At 31.3% G+C, this 10,434-nt stretch overlaps 3 protein-coding genes across 4 annotated transcripts in view; 1 reads left to right on the forward strand and 2 right to left on the reverse strand.

The window, feature by feature from the left end:
* LOC113363576 (thioredoxin domain-containing protein 9-like) overlaps positions 1-1,420 on the forward strand; it is a 5,311-nt gene extending 3,891 nt beyond the window's left edge. The window contains exons 1-4 of one of the 2 annotated variants that reach the window (XM_026606067.1): positions 103-309; positions 454-630; positions 688-889; positions 1,082-1,420. In XM_026606067.1, coding sequence (XP_026461852.1) covers positions 454-630; positions 688-889; positions 1,082-1,359 — 657 coding nt within the window. In that variant the 5' untranslated portion in view covers positions 103-309 and the 3' untranslated portion in view covers positions 1,360-1,420. Of the gene's footprint in view, positions 1-102; positions 310-453; positions 631-687; positions 890-1,081 lie in introns of those variants that run through there. The other variant, XM_026606068.1, reaches the window with a different exon arrangement.
* Positions 1,421-2,040: 620 nt separating this feature from the next.
* LOC113363579 (28S ribosomal protein S24, mitochondrial-like) lies at positions 2,041-2,754 on the reverse strand. Its single transcript, XM_026606072.1, has 2 exons — positions 2,614-2,754; positions 2,041-2,535 (listed from the first exon to the last, which is right to left on the reverse strand). Exons 1-2 carry the CDS (start codon positions 2,620-2,622, stop codon positions 2,041-2,043), a joined length of 504 nt encoding a protein of 167 aa, XP_026461857.1. The 5' UTR covers positions 2,623-2,754.
* Positions 2,755-5,639: 2,885 nt separating this feature from the next.
* Positions 5,640-9,640, reverse strand: LOC113378043. The gene is made up of 3 exons (XM_026618558.1): positions 9,625-9,640; positions 7,966-8,225; positions 5,640-6,068 (listed from the first exon to the last, which is right to left on the reverse strand). Exons 1-3 carry the CDS (start codon positions 9,638-9,640, stop codon positions 5,640-5,642), a joined length of 705 nt encoding a protein of 234 aa, XP_026474343.1.
* Between the last annotated feature and the right edge of the window lie 794 nt (positions 9,641-10,434).

Below are 10,434 nucleotides of genomic sequence, written 5' to 3' on the forward strand. Positions count from 1 at the left end.
CCCCTAAAGTTGGCGTTATTAGTTGTCAGTTAGGTTATGACTAAGTTCTTTGACCCTCCCTCAAATTAATTTTCCAATTTTGTATTGTCTAGGATAATTTTTAATTAATAATAAATGAATAACATTGTTTAAACAATCATATAATGAGCAGTACTGAACATTTTCATCTTAATCAAAGCAATCGTTGTTGAGTTCAAGTTCAAATTTAAATAACAAAATTCAATTGTTTGTTAAAAGTGTTTTGTGACTATAATTTTAACTTGATTTTAAAGTATTATATGAAATACACATTCCTTGAAAGTGCTAAAGGTAAATAACAATGTTCAAATCCTTCAAATCGTTTCAACTGTGCACATGTGTTACGAATTACACATATTACACATGTTTCATTACATCCATTTATCTTGATTTCCATAAGAAATCAATCACTAATATTTTGAATTATCATTTTAGATGGAACAAATTATCCAACAAAAACTGATTCAAACAGCAAAAGTGGTGGAGCAGCAAATTGAGTCAGAAATTGAACGCTTGGATAACTTGGACCTTGATGATATAGAAAAGTTACGGGAACAACGTTTGAAGGAATTAAAAAGACAGAGTCAACAAAAGCAACAATGGCTATCTATGGTAATAATATAGTGAAATAGTGTAACATAAAAATATTAAGGGTTTTTGTTTTCATAGGGTCATGGGGAATATTCAGAACTTGCTGATGAAAAAGAATTCTTTGAGGTCACTAAAAAGAGCAAAGATATTGTATGCCATTTCTATAGAGATTCTACAGATCGTTGCAAAATTGTTGATATGCATCTGAAAAATATAGCTAAAAAGCATATTGAAGCTAAATTTTGTAAGATAAATGTGGAAAGGTGCCCATTTTTAACAGGTAACATGTCTTTATAAACAAAACTTGTTAAAAAGATTTGAAAGTCTAATTATGAGAATGAAATTAATATAAATGATAAATAACTTTGTATAAAACTGTTCAGCAAACTGCATCATTTCTATTCCGGTTTAATATTTTGAATGAATAATTTTATTCTATGTTTTCATATTACTAATTTGTATTTTCCATCAGAGCGACTGCGTATCAAGGTTATACCAACCATAGCACTCATCAAAGACAGCGTCACAAAAGATTATATTAGAGGTTTCACAGATCTCGGAAACTGTGATGATTTCTCAACTGAAATGTTAGAATGGAGAATTGCACATTCCCATGTAATCAATTATAATGGTGATTTATTAACACCTCCTGATGAAAAACACAGAAAAAATAAACTGACAATAGAGAAGAAGAGAACTATTCGAGGAAATGATGCCTCTGATGATTCAGATATTGATTTTAATGATTAAAGCACAAAATTGAGATTATGATAATTTGAAGTTGTGATGGAAGAGCTTGCATATAAATTTTAGATAAAAATAAATTATTGTTTGAAAGATTAAAAATTGAAATGGGTATCACATATGCTAAAATGCAATTAATTCATTAACATAAGTAAACAACTGAAATACAGCACTTAAAGTAATACTGACTTATATTTTTTTTACAATTTAATTTTTGCAAAATCTTAATATCATTACTCCTATATTGAACTGAGTCAAAAATTAAAACAAATATTACAAAATTTGATGAAATAGCAAAGAAATGAATTAAAATTTTAAATTAGAATTTGTTTTGTGAGTTCTGTAATGTAGTCTGGCAAAAAAATCTTCTCACAACCAATTTTATTTGAAAAAATCAAAATGGCTATTATTAAAATTTTAAATCTTTGGCTTTGAAAGAAGTTTTGTTTTTCAGATTATGTTCAATTTGCAAGTCTGTAGTGTGGAAAAATCACAGAAAGCATTAAGTTAATAAATAATTCAGTTTACCACAATGGTTTAAACATATGCAACCACAAAGATTTATGAACAAGTAAGGCTCGAAACTGTATTACAATATTACTAAAATATATTATTAAATAGAAAATGAATAATGAAACATATAATAATTACTATAACTTCATCAACAAGTTTTTGTACAATTCAGGCTTAAATATATTTGAACACAACATCCTTTTTATCACTAACAGTTTGTAACTCTAAAGTAACAGGACACTGAAGCCAATACGCTAACAACTCTTCTGAAAATCCAATCAGAAAATACATTTTCCTAGCATTGATCTTTTGTTGCATTATCGCAGCAATTCTTATATGATTATGTTGTCGTTTTATAATAACTTCAGATGCTAGAAGATTATGCCAAGTGCCTTCCATAAACTTTCTTATAAACATATCCTCAACTGCAGTTTCTGCAGGTCGCAAACCGTCTTCTAAATTTGATGTGTTCCAGGAGTTCCATGATTTTCTATGAGCTATAAAGTGTGGTGGATTTGCCATTTCGTAGGTAAGAGGCTTATCTTTCTTTAGAGATATTTTATATCGACCAGACTGCACTTTATTGACAACTGGGGTAGTTGAAATCGTGCGAAGGATACTGTTAGGTGCATTTAATAGCTGTTTGTTTGAAACGGTCCTGTGGTACAGCTTGAAAAAGAATTGTTTCATTTCAAAAAAATGACTCTTGCCATTGAGGTTAGAAATCGAATATGAAAATTAACTTACCCGCAACATAATAAATTATGGATTAAAAGTATGTTGTTGATTTAGAAAAGATTCTTCTTTAACTAATCTGTTTATTCTTATATAATTATATTTATGCACACAATTATATGTAGCCTCACATTATATTATAGGTTATTCAAATCGCCATTTTTGAATTTTGACAATCACAGAATTTTATTGTTGTCGGACAGATGTCGGCAGTTTAAGATTGAAATACACTGTTATGCCGTGATAATTTATTTTCGATGCAAAATAAAAAAAAATGAAATAATTTTTTGTTCCAAAAGCAATTGTTTTGTTTAACACAAGCAGAAAGTTTTTAGAATCATTCAATTCGGATGCTTATTTCTCTCAAAAAACCGCCATTTTTTGTATATTTGGCTCTGGATTTTCGAACTGGCTAGACCTGCCTTTACCAAAAACTAATAACCACTTCTCCCAATCATTACTAATTGAATGTTTTTTAGATCATTCAAATCGGATGCTCCATTCTCTCAAAACTCGATTTATATTTTCTGCACTCTTTGCTCTTCATCTCCGTAACGGATGGACCTGCCTTTGGCCGAAACTCATCAGCACATCTCCTTATCAATATGAATCAAATGTTTTTTGAATTATTCAAATCGGTTGATCCGTGCGCCCGAAAACGTCGACGAAAAAATGTATCCATACATACATACATACACACACATCCATTTTTTCTGAGGTATGCCAAAAGTGCTAGGCCTGCCTTTGCCAAAAACTAATAACCACATCTCTCAATCATTACTAATTGAATGTTTGTTAGATCATTCAAATCGGATGCTCCGATCTCTCAAAAACTCAATTTCTATTTTCTGCAATCTTTGCTCCATATCTCCGAAACGGCTGAACCTGCCTTTGCCAAAAACTAATCAGCACATCTCCCTATCAATAGGAATCAAATGTTTTTTGAATTATTCAAATCGGTTGATCCGTGTTTCTAAAATCGTTGACGAAAATTTGTATCCGCGCACACACACACACACACACACACACACACACATATCCATTTTTTCTAAGTTATGCCAAAATATTCAGAAACCTTTGAAACATAAAGATATGCAAAAATTACCCTTACCCATGCCTTACCCTACGGGAAGTTAATTATTAATTAGTTGCGTACACCCTACCATATGTAGGTTTTGAGACAACTTTTAAATGTCAATATACAAGTATTTACAGCTGGGTATCTAGAATTCCGAGGTGAATTACTATAATGACTGGACTATTATTTAATGAGCGCATTAGAAGGCCCTGTACTGAAAATTTTGAATACAATACTACCTACTCTCAATAATTATTCAATTTTATGGGATGCACTAATAAACAAATTCCAAAACAATCCTTATCTGGGCATTAACTATTTCAAACAGTTAATGTCCTTCAAAACTGCAAACTCGTCGCAGACTTATAAGTTATATAAAGATATTTTAATTATAAAATAGATATTACATTAATGAAATAGTCAAATGAAATGTATATATAAAATATAAAAACTGTTTTACATAATCTCTCATACCAGCCACCTTCTGTCTCACTGAGATACGAAAATAATGTATATATAAATAAATAAATAATTAAAAACAAAAATAAAAAAAAGACTTCAGCACTGGCAGATACACTCTTGGGCGGCATATTTAGGAAATGTTACGATTATGTAAGAAACTTAGAAATATAGTGACTTACCTTGATGTCCGGTAAATGCAATTGTATATACTTGGAAATTAGTACTTTGTTCCTGAATCGGCAACTTGTAGAAACTCTCAATCTTAATTGAGATCCAAAATTTGGTGCGGTCTTGATTAAATAAACACATCCCACGGAATCGCTGGTTATTTGAAAACTAGAAACGTTCTTATTCTCTGGTAATAACAAACTAAAAAATAACCTCACTTTAAATAATAAAAGGACACTGAACAAAACTTATAAACTCGACCGACAAGGAAGGACACTCGACTCGACACTGAACCAAAAAAGGAAAGCAAGCTGAAAGCGTACTGATAACGCACTGAAAGCAAACTAAAAATGCACTGAACCCGAAAACTTGGATAGCGAACTGAATCGAACTGAATAGAACCCGAACAGGATAAAACCCGAACTGAATCGAACCGAAGACGAAACCATTCTTTCTTTCTTTCTTTCGTCCTTTTTGGAAGGAAAGAGACAGCAAATTTCTAGAATGCAACAATTCGGTTGACATAATGCAAACCTGAGATGGCGACTATATTATTATTATTATCGACACATGTAAATATTAATTGTGGCGTCATACATAAGTAAACATGGCATCACCAGTTATACAGTTTGAAAAACTACATAATTTATTTTTTCTGGAATCGCGGGATCGAACCGACGACTCTCGAATAGTCTAAACCTCGTTCTTGCGACCTCGGCCAATTCGACCACAGGCTTACAATATTTTTAGGAAACTTATATGATATTCATTTAAAATAGACTTTATATTTTTAACTTCCCGAAGGAGAAGTTTATGTTTTGATTAAAAAATCCGATTCGCTAATTTTATGTTTTCTCGACCTTTCAAGCGATTCTGAATCGAATGAGACCGAATTTGGAAAGTGTGTGTGTGTGTGTGTATATGTGTGCGTGTATGTGAACAGATTTTTTGCCGTAAATCGACGTTCTCTCAAACACGTGCTCTTTGCACCAAAATTTTTGACATTTGCGCAAACCAAAGATGGATGCCTCCATAAACGACGTGAAGTTTGACAGGATATAGAGAGCGCGAAATTCAAATTTTAAATATAAAATTACCAATTTTATTTACACACATGTATAAACACACAAAACATGTGTGTTTGTTTTACATATGTACATATTTTGTTATAGAATTTACAGGTAATTTAGTTTCTTATAACTTTGTGATAGACTTCACAATTAAAAATAATTACAAGCTCAATGTAAAAGACTTTATTAAAACAGGGAGATTTTATAATCTGTATACAATACTGATTACGATTGTTCCATTAATTTTACAAAACATCAATTCACGCTTTCATCAACAATTTAACTTCAACTTTAGGAGCAGTTTCAACAGCAGCCAACAAGTCTTCTACATTACAGCAATATGTGTATCCTCTAGTTAAATCAGCAAAATAGGAATCTTCAAATCCAGCTTCTTTACAGATATCCTTGCAAAGTAGATCTTTATGGGGAACTTTCTCTGCATAAGGATTATTGAGAGTAACAAAAGCAATGCCTTCACCGGTTTTTGGCGATTGTACTATTTTCCAATTCCATTTGGGTACCCAAATGTTTCCGTCTTTGGCAATGGACATTTTTACTTCGTTGTTGTTGACATCAGGCAGAGTTAGGATATCATGGACACCTGAATAGATGGTCAAATCTTCACCTCTGGAAGATCCCAATTTTCTTGCTAGATTTTCTACACGTAACCAGTTTCCAGCATTCACGGCCTGGAAGAAAAAAGGTTTTAGTAGAAATATTTTTAGTTGAAACGAGATTTTTTAGAAAAAATGTAATTATATAATGGAATTACATTGTGAAACTCAAACATATCAAACTAACAAAACTATCTGACTATGTTCAGTAAAAGTCCCAGCTAATACATCATTATAGAAATGAGTTTTCTTGCTGTTTTTCAGAAATTTGTCACCTCGTCTTTTTTACCCCAAAGGCGGGATGAAATGGGACGATCAGGGGCCAAACATGTTCAATGTCTTATTTTTAATTTCAAAGGGATTTTACTAAATAATAGTTACATTATTCAACTAACGCAAAATAAAAATTTAATGAATACATTTTTACAGAGATAACACGGTATATAACCTTGATCTGGTATTTCGTCAAAAATATTCATCAGCAGATTTGGAATAACCAATTATTTTATTTATGTTTAACTTAATTTACTTGTTTATTTACTATTTTTTATTGCTTACACATTTGCCATTGTAAAGACTCAGTTGGTCTTTTTTGACCCAACTGCCTGCAAAACTTTTGTAGAAGTTACATAAAAAAACTGTTGGATCTAACTCAAAATTAACAATACATCTTATAAAACCAATTGAATAACGTATAATTAAAATTATATTAAGGTTTCGTAAACTAAACAATAGTGCTCACGACCAAAAAAAACTAATAACGAAAGAAAATACATTTATTATAGATTTTCAAACTTTTGTCATATATCTCCTGATAGCAACGTCGTAAAAATCAAGGTGATGGATATACTTTTTTTGCACACTACTTTCAAATATTGTTGTTAAAAAATCATAACTTTATATGTTTTTGAGATATTACCCTATTACTCAATAGTGTAAAAACAATTTCTTTAAAAATGTTATTAATAAGTAATTTATAATTAACTTCCCGAAGGAGAAGTTTATTATGTTTTCATCCAAAAATCCGATTCGCTAATTTCATTATTTTTCGACGTTTCAAGCCATTCTGAATCGAATGAGACCAAATTTGGAAAAAGTATGTATGTGACGTGAACAAATTTTTTGCCGTAGATCGACGTTATCTCAAAAACGGCTGGACCGATTTCAAAAATTTAAAAATTCGATGTATTTCGATGAGGACTACCGTTTGTCAGTTTTGCGTGACGGTCTGCCGAGCCGTTTCTCTGTAATTTGGAAAAAAAGTGTTAAACTTTTCGTCCACATTTAAACTCATACTACCGAATCGATTTTAACAAATCAAAAACTGTTCGAAAGATATTAGTTGGGAATAATACTGATTAGTTTTAGGTGAAAAAATCTACCGAGCCGTTTTTTTGTAATTAACTGTTGAGAAAAAAAATTAAGACGATGTTTATGGAACTTTTTTTTGGCGATATATATCATGGTTTTATAGAACTTACAGAAATATTACGGCCTTACGACAAGTAGTTTAATTTTAAAAATTCATCAAAGTTTGAGAAAACGAGTAGGTTTTTTGACATTTGTTAAAATTCAAATTAGACGATTAACTTGGTATAACGATAAAGTACTTGGTCTTAATGAACATACTAAACCATTAATCCTACGGAAACTGGTTTAATTTTAAAAATCATTGATTTTTGAAAATTCGCTTTTAGAAAATACTCCGAGTTAACGTGTTCGTTCGTTTTCAATTATGTGTAATAAACCCACTCGAAATACTCTTAATAACTCATAAATTAGTTTGTTTATTGATTAAGTCGATTATTTACACATTTTGGGAAGTTCATGTAACTTGCCTCAAGGCAAAATACCAATACCAACTAGTTAAGATATCTGTGGTGGATCTTTAAGTTCCGTTCTACCCTATTCGTCAATATAGTGTAAAAAACAAAAACAAAACAACAAACTCTTTATTATTTTATGGATTTACCTGCCATTGTGGGCAAACATTGACATAGAAGTAGGTGGCATATTGCCAAATGGCGAATGTAAAATCTGCATCGGGAGACATGTGTCCTCTCGCTAAAAAGGCGTTGGCGCCCTCGAAATATTTCTCTGCCAGTTGCGATGATCCCAGCAATTCGGCAAATATTTCCTTCTGGGTTTCCTGCTTGTAGGCCTCGGCCGGGGACACGTGCTTCGGGGTGCCGGTGGATTTAAAACTGGGTCGGTAGGATTCCTTTTCGCTATCTGAGATAATAGTAATAATAAATAGATGATAATAAACAAGAATAACAAATAGGAATAATAGATATATAGATATATAGATATTAGTAAATTTACTCGAAAGAAAAGGCGCAGAGTTCTTTTTTATATTTAATCTAGTTTTTTAAATTGCTCGTCAGCGAAGTGCTTTTCTTATCTTCCAAATCTCTTCATAAACTCCATTATTATTTGCTTTTATTTTATATTAAATTATCATACTACTTTAATGAAAATACTATCCTTTATTTTGTACTCTTTTTTATTTAAATTTATGTTATTGTTCATCATTGTTGAAAGATGATTAATTATCATTAATTAATTATTTAACAGTTGTAATAAATATTGTAATTAAAAAAAGTTCACTTTTTATTATCGAGATCTATATTCAGTTTGCTCTTCAGTAGAGTCCTTTTCCAATACTAATCTGAACTAGTGGTGTATAACATCGTGCCTTAAGGCAAATTGCTGAAACTCCCGTACCGTAATGAAATATTCGAGAAATTTTAAACGTTTTCAAATATATTATTACAAATACTGCAACTTTCATTATTTTTGCTATCTTGTTGTATCTGAGCAAATCAAATGTAAATCATAAATCAATTTATCTCCAGAACATTAACAACAATCGTGATTTCATTTCGAATTCAATTTCAAAAAAATAGTTGCCTAATTTACACAAAATTGAAAAAGTGCTCCCGTATAGCCCCAGTCTAAACGCATTTGCAAACAATTTTGTGCGACATTTTCACTTGTACTGTGCATAGCTTGGCAGCATTTTCACATTTTTCAATAGTTTTCACAAAAAGGCACTTGGGTGAACATTTGTACCAGAGTGGCGCTTAGACTGTGCTTAACCTGAGTAATTTTTTTGAATTTTTAATCCAAAATTACAAAAATATTTTATGGAAAATAAAAAAAGATGTAATAATTTTTTATCCTCAAAACAATTGTTTTGTCAATACAAGCAGAAAGTCTTTTAGTACATTCAAATCGGACGCTTAGTTCACTCAAAAACTGCCATTTTTTTGCACATTTAGCGCTGTATCTTCGAAATGGCGGGACCTGTCTCTGCCAAAAACTAATCACCTCTTCTCCCAATCATTACAAATTTAATGTTTTTTTAGATCATTACATCCGATACTCCGTTCTCTCAAAAACTCAATTTGTATTTTCAGCACTCTTTGCTCCGTATCTCCGAAATGGCTGGACTTGCCTTTGCCAAAACTAATTAGCACATCTCTCTATCAATAGGAATCGAATGTTTTTTAAACCATTCAAATCGGCTGATCCGTGCGAAAAACTTTTAATTTATTATATTATCATATATCTTTCATCAGTTTTATCCGTTGATTATAAATGCGTGTCGCTAATATTTTCCACTTACCAATTACCACTGACATCTAATATAATGTTTGATAGAATGTATCGAGGTATAATTGCTTCAATTGCAAATTCCCTTTACCTTTACCGTTGTGATGAATGGTGAGAGATAATTGATTGGCAGAGGCAGAGGCATAGTCAGAGTCAGTTTCATCATACGAGACGAGAAAATTTAATAGAGGAGATAATTAGATCGGTTTCAACGACAATTAAATTTCCGCAATTATATATAGTTAGTTAATTAATGTTCAGGATACCTAACTATAACTACCTACCAAATGCTCATAATGAATGGAGATATTGAGGAAGTCGACGATGTCAAATCCGTTGACTAATTTCGTAATTAACCTAAGTTAAGTGGTTACTTAACCTAAGTTAAGTGGTTAACCAGTGTCATTCGAATAGAGCTCGTGAAGAGTATATTCGTCAATCATATACTAATGGAGCAATTCTGCCATAACAGAGCTCATAAAAGAGCGTTGTCATGGCAACGCTCTCTTATGCTTGTTGCTTGTTAGTGAAACTGTAAAATTGTCTAATTAATTGTTGTGTGATCAGGTGTTTTTACATATTAACAAGCAAGTAAAAATCTTATGATAATTGCACCATCTAAAAATAATTGTCATAACTATATATATCAGAAAATAGAACATTTTCATAATTTTCAATACCAAAAACAAGGATAAGAGAGATTTTTGAAAATCCATATCAAAAGTATTTTTTTCGTTGTTAGTTTTTTTTACACATTTTTACGTTTCAAAGGTTTCTGAACATTTTGGCATACGTTAGAAAAAAATTGATATATGTGCGTGTG

This window comes from Ctenocephalides felis, unplaced genomic scaffold (genome assembly GCF_003426905.1).
Source record: "Ctenocephalides felis isolate EL2017-DRISC unplaced genomic scaffold, ASM342690v1 CF-g0.4_SCAFFOLD_00845, whole genome shotgun sequence".
In the NCBI taxonomy this organism is placed as follows: domain Eukaryota; kingdom Metazoa; phylum Arthropoda; class Insecta; order Siphonaptera; family Pulicidae; genus Ctenocephalides; species Ctenocephalides felis.

Excerpts from the sequence above, each read along its gene's own strand:
- LOC113378043 (XM_026618558.1), bottom strand. Across the intron at positions 6,069-7,965 it reads ATGTTTGCCCACAATGGCAG|GCCGTGAATGCTGGAAACTG; the intron begins GTAAATCCATAA and ends TTTTTCTTCCAG.